General features: G+C 41.6%; 1 protein-coding gene across 1 annotated transcript; it reads left to right on the top strand.

Annotated features, from left to right (window-relative positions):
* The first annotated feature begins 1,159 nt into the window (after positions 1–1,159).
* Positions 1,160–15,546, top strand: coq10b (coenzyme Q10B). Its single transcript, XM_049594090.1, has 5 exons — positions 1,160–1,311; positions 5,559–5,714; positions 8,707–8,899; positions 11,878–11,979; positions 12,086–15,546. Exons 1-5 carry the CDS (start codon positions 1,214–1,216, stop codon positions 12,251–12,253), a joined length of 717 nt encoding a protein of 238 aa, XP_049450047.1. The 5' UTR covers positions 1,160–1,213; the 3' UTR covers positions 12,254–15,546.
* Positions 15,547–17,348: the final 1,802 nt, after the last annotated feature.

The raw sequence follows: 17,348 nt of genomic DNA, 5'->3' as shown, positions 1-17,348 counted from the left end.
TGGCAGAATTTACATTATTGCACGTATCAAGTGTAGTGATTGATTGTCCATAGTTTTAGGCTGTGTGGTCTCCTGGGAGCAGTGTGAGTTGTAAAGTCTGGCAGCAGCAGAAGGAAGGATCTGCTGTATCTCTGCTTCAAACACTGCTGGAGAGATTAAATTTCTCATCTGGCCTGGGTACACCTTGGGGTCCCTCAGGAAGAGCTGGGAGGCGTTGCTGGGGAGAGGGACGTCTGGGGTGCTTTGCTCAGCCTGCTGGCCCTGCGACCCTGCCTTGGATGGATGGTGACTAGGGATGCAACCACAGGGAATCTGGGTTTGCAATACATTTTTAACCAATTAATTTTAAAAAATGTTTGTAGCACCAATGAAATGTAACATTTCCAAAACACCCTCTGCCCCACTGTCTCTCTCAGTGTGATATGTTGAGAGCAGCTCTATGATGTCAGAAGGGGTGAGGCTGTTAAACACTTTGTGGACAAACATCTGAATCTTAAAATGAATTCTGTAGCCAGCAGGCTGCCAACAGAGAGGTAACAATGGGGGCATTGTGCTCCTTCTTTTCTGACCTTGTTATGCTGCATTTTGGACTAGATGAAGGCGGCATGAACAAAACTGAGTGACACCAAAATAGTTTGGGATGAAATGAAGGCGTGGATGATTGTCTCCTGGTCAGACGTGACGAGTATTGATCTGAGTGTAGAGATGATGCAGTTGCTTGAAACCTAATTTCACTCCTTGATTGATTTGTTTGTCAAACAATTCAGAGGCCAATATAATTAGAGTTTCATCTATTTATAGACTAAATCGATTTTTAACATTGATTGATGTGTGTGATTTAACAGAGGGCTCCACAGGGCCAAGATGAGGAGAATTAAAGCAGGTTATGTGCTGTGGTCCAAATGAAACAGCTCCAGCGTGTGTGTAACGCTATAGTGAGCGCAGTGAACCTGAGTGTACCCAGCCACACTGAAACATGAGCCAACATCTCGTGACATTCCTGCGTGAGTGCGCGTTCGTGCACGCCCGGGGCATACACGTCAGCGATGACAGTTGACGAACCAGAGCACTGGCCAATGAGAGCGCTCAGTGCGTTACGGGTCATCCAATGGCAGGGCGAAGTTTGGAGGGGGCGTGGCGTTAGGGGGCGGGACCAGCCTGTGGGCGCTGCTGTCTGCTCCGCGAGCGAAGAGATCCGTCAGAGAAAGAGACGATGGCGAGAGGCAGCCGGAGCCTGAGAAAAGTAGCTGAGTGTATAAAACAGTTTCCGTCGACAGCCACCCGGGAAATACAGACCAAGAACAGAGTCAGGTGAGGTTTTAAATGTTATAACTGTCGAGTTAATCTGTAAAGAGTTAGAAGGAGGCACGCCCCCGATAACAGCAACTGGTTAGCTAACTTAACGTTACAGTAGTGTTAGCACCGACGATACTCAGCAGTTAGGTGGTAAACATGTCACGGCTTAAGCTAGCAACATTTACGGGCTTCACCACGGTATTCATGGACTCTGCTCGACTGAGTACAGTTTGGAAAAGTTAGGGTTTTAAGGCTAATAAATATGCTAACTCTCAGGGATGTAATGTTAAGTAACAGTTAAGTACAGGGTTGGAAATGAGCTCCAGCCACCAGCCAGATGCTGCTAAAGTATGCAAGTTGCTGCTGGGTTAGCTTCACTCATCAGCCAGAAAACACACAGTGGTGATCTGCTGAGAGGCTGATGGATGTAAGAATCCATCTGCCACTGTGGCAGGTGGACGGAAAAGTCAATTTAAGTACAAGACGTTCCCAGCTTGGGATCAGTTAAGTGCATCTATCTATATATCTATCTATCTATCTATCTATCTATCTATCTGTCTGTCTATCTATCTATCTATCTATCTGTCTGTCTGTCTGTCTGTCTGTCTGTCTATCTGTCTATCTGTCTGCCATCTGTCTGCCTAGTTTCCAGCCCTGGTGAAGTAATGTATAAAATTTGAAGAGGGACTTCTTGTACTTTTCTTTTCATGCCTCTTTGTTCTCTTGCTCTGCCACATTTCAGAAGGAAATACTGTACTTTTTACTTCTTTTAATTATACCTTTAATTATGTGACAGCTTAAGTTACTTTACAAGTTACATTTTTCTCACAAAACACGCAAAGAGCTTCTAAAATATAATGTTTTGTTATAATGAAGGCTATCAACAAGTGCAGCTGAAATGACTAGTCGATTGATCAATTAGTCGACTGACTGAAAATTAATCTGCAGCTATTTTGCTAATGGTTAAAAATGTGTGGTTCCTTCCTTTTAATTATTTAAATACCTTTGAAATAATTTTGAGTTTAGTTCTTTTCTGTTTTTTTTACTCTTTAGATTTTTCTGTAATATTGAGCATTTTTACATTTAATAGTCTACTGTAAGTACATTGTCCTGATTATGCTTACATATTTTTTATTGCAGTAACATTTCCAATGCAGACTTTTACATGTAATACAATATTATTTATGGTGTAGTATAATCAATCAATTCAATTCAATCAATTCCTTTCTTACGTGAAATCATAAAATATGATTTCAGTGAAATGCAGTTGTTGTCAGTTCTGTCAATTTTTAGTAATAGTAGTAATAAATAAATGTCAGTGTTTAGGATTAGGCAGGCTCATCATTCAGTGGTCCAACATTAATCACAAAAAGTATAACTGATAATTATAAATAGCTTAAAAAGCAGAGGTTAGCATACATTTTTGGCGTCGGGGGCGTCACAGAGAGGCGTCTGGAGAATGTAGAGAGAAACCCATGACTAAAAATTGAAACTGTAAAGAAATTAGTAACTATACCTGTCTAATAGCTTAAGTGAAGTAAAAAGTATAATACCTTCCCCTGAAATGTTTTCAAGTATTAAAAAAATGGATATATATAAGGGTACCGTTTAGAAAAGTGTGTCAAGTTACCTTCCACGACTGCAGCCTGACCCACTCAACTTTGCCCCCAGGGTGAGAAGTTATGGATTCAGCTGTATGTCAGGATTCTTTTTTAACCTCTAATAGCTTCTGCTATTGCATCAGCTGCGTGGTATTTTGCAATACGTACGACATACGTTTTTATCTCGACTTTAAAATCCTACAACAGAAAGTGATTTTAATGCTGGCTGACAGGTGTTAGGTAAGATATAACTACTGCCATTACTGAGGAACACAGCTAAAATCCAATTTAGTCTCTGGAACAGTGTTGTGGAAGGTGGCAAATTGCTTCAAAATGTTTCTCAGGATAAAGAGAGGTAATCCGCACTCTCACAGAAATTTAATTTGGTGATATTTTGCATGGTTTCTGTGCCATGATGGTCGAATGATTGATGATTAAACTTGTGGGAGCTTGCAGTATCTGTATCTGCACCCTGCTGGTGTTAGATGTGTGCACTGTCCTTTTTCTTTGCTCTCAAGTCCTAATTTCTCCACCACAACTCTCCATATCAGCACCCATTCAGTTGCACGTACTTGACACTTTGAGGTCAGTGTCAGCTGTATCACGTTTCAGGTAGTAGTGAATGGGCTCTCTTTGAAGCGATCAGCAAGCCAGTATTGGAACAGGAATTTGAAGCAGCATGTCACGAGAAGCACAGGCTACGTTTTATAAGTTGATGATGACATTGATATTGTCCCGTCACATTAAGTGGTGACATTAAGGCTGGTTAAATCCAAACACATGCCCTGTGAGGTGCATTGTGCTTCCAAACCATCTGGTGCCAGGGACATTGAGGAACAGGGTGCCACAGGTGCAGTGGGTGACAGCCAGGCACAATGGACGAATCAATCCGCCTGACACATCCCTCCTCTCTGCAGAAGCTGGGTTAATTTAATGGGTTCATAGCCTCTGTGGAGATTACAAGTTAGTTCTTACCAATCCAGGATTAGCAGAGTCCTTCCATTCATGGTGTTACACAGGATCTGAGTCAGGGCTTCTGCCATGATCACATTGATCCCTGTTAATCAGTGCAGCAGTGCTGTGGAAAGGGGAAACAGAACTGCATGATTAATGCTTTAGTATCATGATAATGTGAGTTTCTGTTTCGTTGTGTTGATGCTGATGACTCATGCTCATACTACATTCTTCTTTATCGTAAATCTTCAGTTAATAGCCTGTGCTATTATTTTCTTAAATCACTGAACTCAACCAGGCGTCTATGTGAGACAGGGTTTTAATTCCTTTCACACAAAATGCTGCACCGCAAAAAAAATAAAATCAACTTGTTTATTTTAACCAGTATGAATATTACTTGTTTAAAAGTTTAAAGGAGTCTCCACTTTTTTTTCCGTCTCTTGTGTTCACCAGGCCGGTAAATCTGCATCAATTATTCTTTGGTGTTTGTGGTTTCAGTGAATTGAATGGAAGGATTGAATTGTAAGAATCTTACTAAGCTAACAATATGTGTAGCATGTCCATGTTGACAAAAGATCCCAGCTGACATTAGGCGCCAGGTGAGGTACATCCTGGACAGGTTGCCAGACTGTCACGAGGGCTTGACAGAAGTTTAAACATTTATATTTGTTTGTGCAATCATCCAAAGACGTTTTATAAGAATTAACTACATGGCAACCAGGCCAGGCGTTTAATTGAGACAGGCATTAGCCCATTTGTCAAAATGTGCAGCTACACCAGGCTAGTAAAAGGAACTGGACATTTAATTGAAGTGTTGCGGCATGTTGTTTATGCTACCTGTGTTCTCGTTTTCTTTTTTAGATGTTGTCTTTCATTGAAACCACTAAGTTAATGAAATATGCCATACTAATAAAATTGTCTCTGCTCTAAGAGAATTAAGATGTGACGACAGTGACAGGTTCACAACACAAAACACAAAATCCAAATCTGTGAAACTTACAAAGATATAAAGCAGCAAATCCTCACATTTTAGAAGCTGAAAACAGACAGAATTTTTTTCTTGATAAAATACAAGTAATCCATGAGAGAAAATTAAGGATGCATGATACTAGATTTTTTTGCCCATATCCGATTTTCCGATATTAACTGTATTTTTCTTTGCAGGGTGCTGATTTCAGTACTCTGTGTTTTAGAACATTAGTAAAAGAGAAACCTAACCTAATTCTGTCACTTCTCCCCCGAGGGCAAACAGAAAGTATGTGTATTTGCAGACAAGCAGTAACAAAACGAGGTCAAGCCAGCCCTGCTGGTTGGGCTGTACAGTGTTGGAGCTCTCAGAAGTTAAAGTTAACCTTTGACCCCATTCCATTTTGAATATATGGCATCTGTGACTCATTTAATTTGAATGACAAATGCTTGGCTGGTTTTGCTAGAGAGCTTTTCATGTCGAGTATCTTGTTCCTGTTGAGGCGTATGTTGCAGCTTGTTGCTTTGGATGCACAGGTATGATAGACCAATGAGCACCAGACTTCATGCTGACGTACAGAAGTTTAAGATTTGTCTGAGGCTACATAAAGAACCGGAAACAACAGAGTTATAAACAAATTATCCAAAAGTATTTACAGAAACAACAAAATAGAATTCAGTGTGCTGTTTTGTGCTTTATAAGAGTATTAATTGTTGTTTTTTTGTTTGCTTCGTGCACAGATACCTGTCATCATGTGGGATCCTGATGGCTCGTGTACCTCCCCCGCTGGTTGCAGCCATGCCCGGGCGGAGCATCGCGTTACCCGCTCGTAGCTTCTTCAACCTGGCCGATTCCTTCTCCAAGAGGAAGGAGTACTCTGAGAGACGCATCATCGGGTGAGTCAGTGCCTCTGGGATGTAGAAAGGAAAAGGATTTTTGAGAGTTGTTTTAATATATCCTCTTCACTGTCTTTGTTACTTCCCTTTTGCATTTTATGAGACATACTTTACACGTTTTTTAGTTTGAATTGAACTCAAAATAGGGCTGCTTAATTATGGCAAAAAATCATAATCACAATTATTTTACTCTATTTTGAGATCATGTTTATTGAACATGATAACTCACTGACTTTGGGGGAACAAAATTAAACTGAAAACCAAACATAAATGTAAAATTAAAGATAAATAAATAAAATTTCCATTCACCCATCCATCCATTTTCATCTGCTTATTGGGGGCAGCAGGCCAAGCAAAGCACCCCAGACGTCCCTCTCCCCAGTGATACTTATCAGCTCCTCCTGGGGGACCCCAAGGTGTTCCCAGGCCAGATGAGATATATAACCCCTCCAGTGTGTCCTGGGTCTGCCCCGGGGCCTCCTACCAGTGGGACTAAATGAAATAAGTGCAAGAGGAGGAAGGACTCCGCGCTGTTGGCGGAAGATTGCTGCTTTGATTGGTCTGTGCAGCATGCATGAGAATTAAACACAACATGATATATTTTGATTTATTTCTCACCTTTTCCTTGATGGTCTGAATGATAGGGATGTCCCGATCCGATCTCAAAGATCAGTATCGGTGTCGATCAATGCCTTTTTTAACTGCCGGTTTTACGTACAAAGCTAGTGCAACAAAAGCCCCGCTGGCAAAAAGGCAACAAGAGTAATTCATTTATGAAGTCTAAGTTGCACAAAAGAATTACAGACAATGAATATAAACACCAAATGGATTATAGTTCATTCAGGTTACTCAGGCAAAGGCTGCGCTGGAGGAACAAACAATGGAGGATACTCTTGAAGGGAGAGAGAAATTCCCTCGAGGCAGCAACAGGGCAGGAAATATTTTTCTAAATGTGTGTAAACATTGGATTATGTACTTGTACTTGTATGCACTGTGCAACTGTATTATCTGGAGAAATAGTGTTGGATCAGGACATTGTTACTGAATTAGTTGTTCATTTGTGGGTTGTCTTTTTTTTTAAAAATAAAGTCACTAAGAGGGTCTGAAAAGTCACTAGATGTAGTGAGAATGTCACCAAGTTAATTAAACCAAGTAATTTATAGAGCGCTTTTCACAACAGAGTTACAAAGTACTTTACATGTCGCCAATGAAAACAGACAAGACATGAAAACAACTTTGTAGGAATTGGTAAAAACACTTTGGTATATGAAAACTGAGAAAATAAAAGTCTAAATAAACTTCAGGAAAGGCTCTCTGATCAAAGTGTTTTAAGAAGGGACTTAAAAGAGATCACTGACTCAGCCGACCTGATCTCCTCAGGCAGATTGTTCCAGAGCCTCAAGGCCCCGACAGCAAACGCTCTGTCCCCTTTAGTTTTCAGCTGGACTTCTGGAACAAAGACCTCTGCCTGAGGACCTCAAAGTACATCCTGGAGTATACAGCACTAAGAGGTCAGAGATATAGCAGGGAGGGAGACCATGAAGAGTCTTAAACGTGATCTGTAAAATCTTAAAATGTATTCTAAAACATACTGGGAGCTGGTGTGAAGTGGGGCTGCAACTAACGATTATTTTCATTGTCGACTAATCAGTCGATTATATCTTCGATTAGTCGACTAATCATTTTATCAAAAAATGTGTTAAAATGTTGAAAAATGTCGGTCTGTCTCTCCCAAACCCCAAAATGATGTCATCTAATGTCTTGTTTTGTACTCACGCCAGAGGGTTTTAGTTCACCATCATGGGAGAGTGTGTAAAGCTGCCAATATCTGAACATAAGAAGCTGCAATAAGAGTATTTTGGGGTACTTATATAGTACTTTTCTATGAAAAATGACTCAAACTAATTAGTCGACTACTAAAATAGTCACCGATTATTTTAATAGTCAATTAGTCATCGATTAGTCGACTAATCGTTGCAGCCCTACTGTGAAGAGGCTGAAGCTGGACTGATGTGATCAGGGCTCTGGCAGCTGAATTCTAAACAGTCTGATGTCGATTAATAGATTTTTGATTCAGACGAGAAAAGAGGCTGTAACCATGATCCAGGCGTGAAGACTCCAAGATTTAATATTCATTTCAATTACCTTTTTTTTCATAATCATTGGAAGCTGAAGTTGTACCTGAAGATAAAATCTGAATAATTGACCAGCCCTCAAAATGTCCTTGTTACGGTCATCATAAAAGAATAGCCTCCAGACACTTTACTGAAGGACACCAACAAACAGCACATTCAAATATATATGATAAAATAAGATCTTCTTTGTCGAGGTAACTTTACTTATCCTGAGGGAAATTGCAGCAGTTGCAGTTCAAAGTCGGTGTTTAACCACGTGCACACAGCGCCAGGAATGCATGTGAAATGGAACGTAGTTTTGTGTGTACACAATCTTTGTACAGGTGTAAGGTTAAAACGTTGTGCTCCCGGTCACAGCCCTCATAAATCACAAGTGAACGTATGAATGATTGTTTTAATGCTGGTGCCCTACATGAGGCTGAACATGCGTTTGTGCATGACGCACTAAATGTCCTCCTGTGTTCCATAGAAAGGTCATAATCACTAAATCTGCTTGTATAAATAGACGCGGGTGGCTGCAGCTATTTTCCCTCAGCTGGAGTGATGCAGTTACGTAACAGTGGTGTGGGAACCCGTGTCCATCTGTGTCTCGTTCACTGCATCTTTTCTTTATTTAGATATTTGATAGCTTTTAAAACATATCTTCTCTTTCACTCTGTCTGCCTCTCTGTCTCTTCCTCCTCTCTTTCTCTTTGTTCCTCACTGACCTATTTCAGACTCAACTGGGTCATGACTGTACCGTGCCAGCTTTGTTTAGTGTTTAATGTTATGTCACAGCACTGACCTTCACCTGCTTCCTGTCGCACAGACACACACACGGAGCTTATGGCTCTTCTGTCCCTGCTCTGGCTCTGCAGGTTTTCCATGCAGGAGATGTACGAGGTGGTGGCCGGAGTGGAAAACTACCGCCTCTTTGTTCCCTGGTGTAAGAAGTCTGAAGTGGTGTTCAAGCGAGCTGGATTCTGCAAGGCCAAACTATCTGTGGGCTTTCCACCTGTGATGGAGAGCTACACCTCTCTTATCACCTCAGTGCGCCCCCACCTGGTCAAGGTACAGTGCTGCAGCCAAGCACACGTTTGCTCAATGCAAGAACATCTTCCTATCCCAAACTGCTCTTACTTTTTTCTGTTCTCTATTAAATGCACAGATTTGTTGTAAACATTGTCAACATTAGCACAATAATTATAATATCAGGCTGCCTGAGCTGCTCAGTCTGTGGGCAAGTTTCATTCATAAAAATGTTTCCAAAGAGTACAAAATACAGTTTCACACCATGTTCACACCATGCACCACGTCACAAGATAAACTGTCTGCAGTGAAAAGGCCTGTTTCTAACACACAGTATGTTTATTTGTAGTTTTTGTCCAAATATAATTAACATACTAGAGATGCACCGATCCAGCTTTTTCAGTTTCGATACCAATCGCGATGCTGTGGCTTTGAGTATCAGCTGATAACCGATACCGATCCGACACCATGGTTGACCTAAAAAGCTATATACCTTTACATGTAGAACAGTAAAGACTAGGGGCATCAGGCATTGATGACTACACAGTTCTTTCCTAAGATAAAATGAAACAAGATGAAACAGATTAATGCAATGACGAACTATTTATTTTTAACAAAAATAAACAATTGTGCAACAGGAGTTGAAATAGTGTGAAATACCGTCGCAATAGATTTAAAGGGAAAGGATCACTTCAGGTATAGACTGCATTTTCTGATACCTGATCCATCTATTTTGATGATACTGGGGCCGATATTCAATCCAGATATCGGTTCGGTGCATCCCTAGAACATACAGGATCATTATCAGCACAGAGGAATACTCTGTCGCAGCTTTACATGGCTGGTAAAAAGTAAAAAGCTTTCAGCCTATTAAAGGCGCTGTATGTAAGAATGTGGCCAAAACGGTTACTGCACTCAAATTCAAAATACTGCCGTGAGTCGTGTCCGCCCCCCTCCCCTACAGATTCGAGGTTGCTGCTCTGTGCTGAATTGTTGCGTTGTGATCCAGCGTCTGGCAAAAATAGAAGTCCTGCGTATCTGTTGCGGAGGGCTCCGGAGTGCTGCAGCTGAGACGGAGCCGGAACGCAGCACAGCCGCAGCCGGTGGAAACACACACATTGACTAGAATTGAATCCTATCGGCTCCGCTGCCGTGCCGGAGCGCAGACGCAACCAACACACATCTGGTGGAAATTGGGGGTGATTTGTTTGCCCACGGGCGGCAGCCGTGGCAGGGCTGCGTCTCTGCGTCCTTGATCTTCGGTTTTCCAGTGGACCGTTCGAGCAAGTCCGGCTTCTCTGCTGGGATACAGCTGAGGAGGAGCCGGCTGCTAATACCATGTATCAGGACACTGCTAATGCTGCTTGCCGTGCTGCAAACGTTTGTTTCTCAAAAAAATCAGTCGGGTCGATGACCCACCTGCACATGGGCTATAATGTATGATTGAAAATGAATAACAGTTGAAAGTATTCGAAATGTCCATCCCCGTCTAGCTATGATGCTAGTTAGCCAACTTTGGCTAAAGCTTACCTGTCGAGGAGAAGAGTAGCCACTTCGACATCCGATTTCAAATTCTTCTCCGCTTTCAACCGTCTCCACCGTTCACAAGCATCTCCTGTATAGACCCTCGCTTTGCCTCGAGTTTTGTCTTGGCGTTTTTGGGAATCGTAACGAGGTCATTTGGGTTTAGTCGCACATTGTAGCTCAGTCGTAACTGTAACTGATGCTGAGACTCTACTGACTGTGTGACTGGTAGACGGTGGTGGGTGGCGCAACAGGCCAAAACACAAATTCAAAACATAAACATGATTTGCAGACCGTAAAAATTGTTTTTTAAATGTGAATATTCTGGCTGTACTATTGTTGTCAGTGAGATCAGTATGTTGTATGAACATTATTCCTTAGTCTCTGCGACATGTTAGGAGGATTTTACGACTATTTGCTTTAGATTTCTTACATATAGCTCCTTTAACCATTTAGTTTTATTGCCCTCAAGCAGGGCTGCACGGTTAATCTAATATTAATCATGATCAAGATTTTGGCTTCTCACAGTATCTTTTTGAAACCTGAATTAATTGGCTTGATTTTATTTTCAAAGAAGAAGAAAGAAGGTAATAAGCAAGGAAGGAAGACATGACCCAAACAATTAGCAAGAAATTAGTAAAAAGAGAAAATAAAAAACAAGAAAATTTGTTTAAAATTTAATTTAATTATAAATGTAGTTCTTCCCTAGCTTTTTTCTTTTTTCCCTTTTTAAAATAATTATCTGACTCTTGTTTTTTCTTGCAATTTGTGGGACATCTCTTACCAAGTTGCTTGTTGCCTATTTTTCCATGTTTTTGAAAAAATCTTGAGACACATCGGTTTAAATATTTGTGAAAGGAGCCTGAAAGCAACACAAGAAAAGTGATGTCACTCCAGGTTTTAATGAACATGATCGACTGTGTTCCTGACATTTAAAACATACGCTCTGCTCAGAAAAACCTCAGCTACCAAATCAAGTGTTTCCTAAACCAACAGCCATCCTCCACTTTTGAGGAGCTGACGTGCTGCAACGCACATCCTGCAGCACCTGTGAAATACCTTCCTGAACGTTGCAGCTGCAGACATACAAAATGAAAGTTCATCAACCATCCTCATCTGTTTTTGCAGTTTCGATTCTAACCCACAGCCCTTTGCGACATGTCTTGTCGCCTCTCTCTCCTTTCAGACTGTAGAAAGATAAAAACCCCAACAAATATCTTATCTACTGCTACTCACTTGTGGTTGGGTGGCCAGGCTTTTTGAGAGGTTCCATCTCTGTCGCAGCTTAGCGTAAACTGATAATGGAAACGCAAATCTGTGTGGCATGGCTTGACTCAGCACGGTCAAACATGACAGTGGAAAAGGGTTCTAAAAGGTTATAACTGTTGATCTTTTGATTGATTGGTGATCTCAGTAACAACTGGCAGATTCATTAAGTCTGTCATGTACTCGTTTGCAGCAAACTAAATTGACATGTCTGTGATGTTACTTGTCAGGCGTCCTGTTCAGATGGTAAACTGTTCAACCACCTGGAGACGGTTTGGCGTTTCAGCCCTGGCCTCCCGGGATATCCTCGCACCTGCACTGTGGATTTTTCTGTAAGTAGACGCCATGCGCTAACTGAAGCAGTCCAACATGCTAAAACTTCATGTCTAACACCTTTATCTCCGTGTGTGTGAGCTTGTCCTCTCTCCCCATCCTCAGATCTCCTTCGAGTTTCGCTCCCTCCTCCACTCCCAGCTCGCTCATATGTTCTTCGACGAGGTGGTGAAGCAGATGGTTACGGCGTTTGAGCGTCGCACCTCCAAGATATACGGCACCGAGACAGCCATCCCTCGTGAGCTCATGTTCCACGAGGTTCACCACACGTAGCGCCGCACACACACCAACACACAAACACCATGACAACGTCAGAGGAAAAATGAGGAGTGTGGAGAGGAAGAAGAGACTACCTGTGTTCTAACTGTAAACTGCCGTGCCTTTCTCACTGCAACGACCAAGTTCATCCCAACAGTTTCCTATCTCATTGTTAGAACCGATCTGGATCCAGCAGCTCATTTCATCTTGGTGCTAACAACACACGGACATGTTTCCTTTTCAGTTCATTTCCACCATCAGAACTTAGAAATCTGTGCCTGGTTGTGCAACTTGAGTTTACAGGTTAATATGAATGTGTTTCCAGGGCCTAGCTGTGCTGTTGGGTCATAACTGGGTCAAGCGAGTATGTCATCACATCTGTAAACATCAGCGACACTCAGCAGTTAACTGCTCTGCTTTAACCACCATCTAGTGACCAATGTAATGAACTTTAATTTAAAAAGCTGCTTTGGGAGACATTTTCTAAGTGCATGTCTTCCATAACCAGGTGTCAGGATGTGTAGTCAGTGATACTGCAGATGTCGGGAACAAAACAAATCAGATGGGGCTGTTTGAAGTTGTAGGAGAGAAGGAAGCGTATTACAGATGTGTGCAGAGGCTCAGGTGAAGCTACTGGATGTTGCAATGTGATTAAGACAGAAATTCCCTCCCGTTCACTGTGTACAAGAAGCGACTGATTCAAAACCAAGCTGGCGGCGTGATGGTTTTAAATATTCAAATGATGCTCACATCGAGACACTCAAGCTGCAGCAGCGACGAGTTTCTGAACAGCTCTGTGTAGAACTGCTGAATCGAGACTCAGGGTTCCCACGGTCATAGAACACCTGGAAAAGTCCAGGCCTGGAAAAGTCATGGAATTATTTTGTTGCACGGATTGAAATTGTTAGAATAATCTTCCATGGATTACCCTCTGCGTAATGTAACGTAACAGCAAGTTTATTTTCTGGAGATGACGATGTAACGTGGCTCTAACATGCATCGATGTGTGACAGCATTTTGTTTATCATTACGTATGTTTCTCCCCACGTTCCATCTCTCCCGTCACGTCTGTCCGTTAGCTGAAATTATGTTTGAATCTGATATGTTTAAAGAACGCCAGGCAAGTGGGGCAAGACAAACAAAATTATGAGTCCTTGAAAAGTCATGGAGAAGTTTTTAAATTTTCACCATGAAAATATGAGAACCCTGGAGACTAATGATAATCGGTGAATGTCGACAATATTGTTCATGTGAATCAGCCATTTATGTTGAATTTGTAAAGTATGACAGAAAACGGTTTTGCACTGTTGCTTAGTGAGTAAAGAAGCAGGCGGGGCATTGTAGGATTGACAAAGTGACCAGCGTGGCAGGGCGGACGTGAGTTAATGTGAATTGGCAGCGTATAGTGTTCATGCACCGTAACTCGTCAGTGTGTAAGATGTGAAATGTTCCTTTAACTCAAGCTCCACGCCAGAGTGCATGCAAAAAAATATACTGTGCAGATTTTAGGGAACTAGCAAACAGTTTAGATTTCAGTAGTCAAGCTACAGGAGCTTCACGAGTCAGACAGTTAACGGTTCGTCTTGGGTCAACGTGAACAGGTCCGAGTGTAATCTCAATGATCCTGTACCTGGGTTTGCTCGACACACAGGGCAACACACTTCCTCTGACAGCTGACCCACATCTGACGTGAGTCAGGAGCTCAGTGGAGAACGGTTACTCATCATTCAGTGAGAGCTTGATGACTGAGGAAGTGAAGTGCACATCGTTACACTCCTTTCTCTGCAGCGTTACAGCTGTGTTGAGTGTTGGGAAGAGTTTAGCTGCACCTAACAGTCGCAAATGTTAACGAAAAAGACTACAAGGTGTTGAATTTGCTTCTTGTGTCTGAGTATTAATCACTGTATTTGTCACGAGAAATCATCTTGGGTACAATTCCAGTGAGATGTAACAGTCTAAAACATGAAGATAGTCAATGTATCGTCACGTGTGACAGAGGAAAGCAGCAAATTATCATCTTTTACAAGCTGGAACCAGAGAATATTTGGCACTTTTGCTTGGAAAATGAAAAATAGTTGCCAACTAATTGACTACTAGTTGCAGCTGTAGACGAGTTGAACCTTGGATCGTTCAAACGCTGGTTAAAGCAGTGCAGGAAGCTAATGAGAACAGCTCACAGTGGAAATGAACACAGTTTCTGAAGGGTTAAAGATGTAGAACGGTTACAGCTCACAGTCCGCAGGGACCTCACGGATCATGTTACAGAGGTCGCATCAAGTGCAGCGATGCTTCTGTTGGGCACAGGTGACGTGACGATACGAGCAGCAGCACCAGCTATTAAAATCTTTTCTGTGACGACTTGAGCGTGAAGGGCACAAAAGAAATTAATGTTTAAACTCAAAGTAAAGTCTGATGGGTGTGAGGCTGATGAACAGTGACATATTAAACTTCCACCTCCACTGTGTCGCCACATGTAACTGTATATAATGAGAATATATTATAAGATTATATTAAGAGAGTAAAGTGCAGAGGCAGGTTAGACGCTGTGTCGGTGAGGAGTGTGTACAGATGACTGCAGATAGATGTACTACATGTACTGTAAACTGTCAGGAATACACTCGCCTTTCAAAGGGTGCTCAACTTTTATTGTGTATGGAAGACAAGAGCGGACATGCTTGCAGTTATTTTTTAAATCATAAACGAAATAAATGAATTTGCCTTTAGTTATTTCAAGATCACAAGATTTGTTGTCTTGAGATAATAAAGCTTGTTTTCTCGTGATAATAATTCTTATATTATTAATTGATCAGTAGAATTTAGATATAATTTAACATATAACAGAAGTCAGGCTTTTCAAGATAACGAGATAATATTCTGTATTATATATTTCTGAGATGACGGGATAATTATACTGCAGTCACGTGAGCAGTCGGTTACGTCCCGAAACTTGCTTTGTCGTAAAATATCGTGAGAAATCCGCCTTTTGTTTTCTTAAGAATCGACATAAATTCACGTTACCACGAGAAAACGAGCTGTGTCATCCTGAGATGATGACTCGGGGTGTTTCTGTGCACCAGTATTGACAATAACTGTAATATTTAAAAAAGAAATATGTATATTGTGTTAATAAGACAATAAATAATCCTCTTAAATTATTTCCCTTTATTTCCGTTATCGCTTCGTCTAACTCGCCACCTCCTGACATTTGTATTTAAAGTGTCACTTATTTACTTAAAAAAAAAAAAAGACAGAACGTTTAATAAACAGACGTAAAGATGATTTTATCGATAAATTATATCAGATCAGACACTTTTGGCCACAAGACTAAAAATAATGGAATAATGATAATGACAAAAATCTGATGTAGTGACATCCCGACAGTAAAATAATTAACTGTGATCTCGAGATAATGGTATTAAGACAAAATGCAAGCACATCCGTTCTTGTCCTCTGTGATTAGCTATAGTAGGGGACGGTTTATTTCTTCTTCTGTGTTACATATACTGTGCTCTGTCATTATTAAGGGAGCAATGCTGGACGTCAGAGTTAGAGCTAAATTACACAGCGACGTGTGCAATACCAGCCGAATACAGTTGTTATTGTTCAGAGCATAATGGTAAGCAAATATGTCTACAGACCCACTGTCCATACAAAGGGCCCAAACACACCCACTGTCCAACCCCACTGCTCACAGAGTGCCTCCAGGCCGACCGGCAGCATATTTATCTTTTTATTTTTAAACATACTCATTTTATCATATTTATTACTTAGGTTAAGTGTAAATATTGGTTTGAAGATCGCAACGTCAGAAAGACCGATACACTGCTTTTAGAGAAGAAGGGTGTGTGTGTGTGTGTGTGTGTGTGTGTGTGTGTGTGTGTGTTTGAAGGGAAGGGGACAGGACTTGTTGTGTAAATGATGTTTCTGTTGAATGTCTTCAGGAAGATGTACCGACTGCATGATTTATAAACTATTTTTTCAACAAAAAAAAAAAGCCTGGTGTTTATTTTCTTGGACCCTGTTGCAGCAGAGGGTTCACGCCCTGCGGGACAGAAATAGGTCGTCATGTGAGTGTTAAGAATAGACCGGCATGAAGCGTGGCTGTGTCTGAACAAGTCAGTCACAAGGTCTGGAAATGTCACTGCTGCCAGAGGTTAGCGTTTAACTTCAACGCATATGGTTTCCATCTGACCTTTGACCTGTGTGTTGAAGAAAAGTCAAGTGTCAGATCAAGGTAACGACTATCAGTGCAGCACACGAGGTCCAGTGTGTCGGATTTAGGAGCAGTTAGCTGTGAGGTTACAGACTGGAGCCAATTAAAACTACTCATGTGCCAAGTGTCTAGAACTACAGTGGCCAATGTGAGGACATGGATATATATATATATATATATGTACACACTCACAGGCCACTTTATTAGGTACACCTTACTAGTACCAGGTTGGACCCCTTTTTAACTCTTGGTGTCACAGGTTCAACAAGGTGCTGGAAACATTCCTCAGAGATGTTGGTCCATATTGACATGATGACATCACACAGTTGATCCATGATGAGAATCTCCCGTTCCAGCACATCCCAAAGGTGCTCTATTGGACTGAGATCTGGTGACTGTGGAGGCCATTGGAGTACAGTGAACTCATTGTCATGTTTGAGATGATGTGAGCTTTGTGACATGGTGCGTTATCCTGCTGGAAGTAGCCATCAGAAGATGGGTACACTGTGGTCATAAAGGGATGGACACGCTCAGCAACAATACTCAGGTAGGCTGTGGTGTTTAAACCATGCTCAGTTGGTACTAAGAAAATCTCCCCCACACCATTACACCACCAGCAGCAGCAGCAGCAGCCTGAAGCGTTGATACAAGGCAGGATGGATCCATGCTTCCATCTGAATGTGGTTTTTCCAATCTTCTATTGTCCAGTTTTGGTGACAAACCCGTGTGAATTGTAGCCTCAGTTTCCTGTTGTTAGCTGACAGGAGTGGCACCTGGTGTGGTCTTCTGCTGCTGTAGCCCATCTGCTTCAAGGTTGGACAAGGTGTTGTTGCTTCAGAGATGCTCTTCTGCACACCTTGGTTGGAACCAGTGCTTATTTGACTTCCTGTTGCCTTT

Source organism: Epinephelus fuscoguttatus, linkage group LG13, assembly GCF_011397635.1.
Source record: "Epinephelus fuscoguttatus linkage group LG13, E.fuscoguttatus.final_Chr_v1".
In the NCBI taxonomy this organism is placed as follows: domain Eukaryota; kingdom Metazoa; phylum Chordata; class Actinopteri; order Perciformes; family Serranidae; genus Epinephelus; species Epinephelus fuscoguttatus.
Note: the sequence above shows the minus strand (reverse complement) of the source record. Positions and strands in the feature narration are given on the sequence as shown.

Bases quoted from the DNA above. Each gene is read 5' to 3' on its own strand.
- coq10b (XM_049594090.1), top strand. From the start codon at position 1,214: ATGGCGAGAGGCAGCCGGAGCCTGAGAAAAGTAGCTGAGTGTATAAAA. The intron at 1,312-5,558 runs GTGAGGTTTTAA...CTTCGTGCACAG, and splicing joins CAGACCAAGAACAGAGTCAG to ATACCTGTCATCATGTGGGA. The intron at 5,715-8,706 runs GTGAGTCAGTGC...CTGGCTCTGCAG, and splicing joins TCTGAGAGACGCATCATCGG to GTTTTCCATGCAGGAGATGT.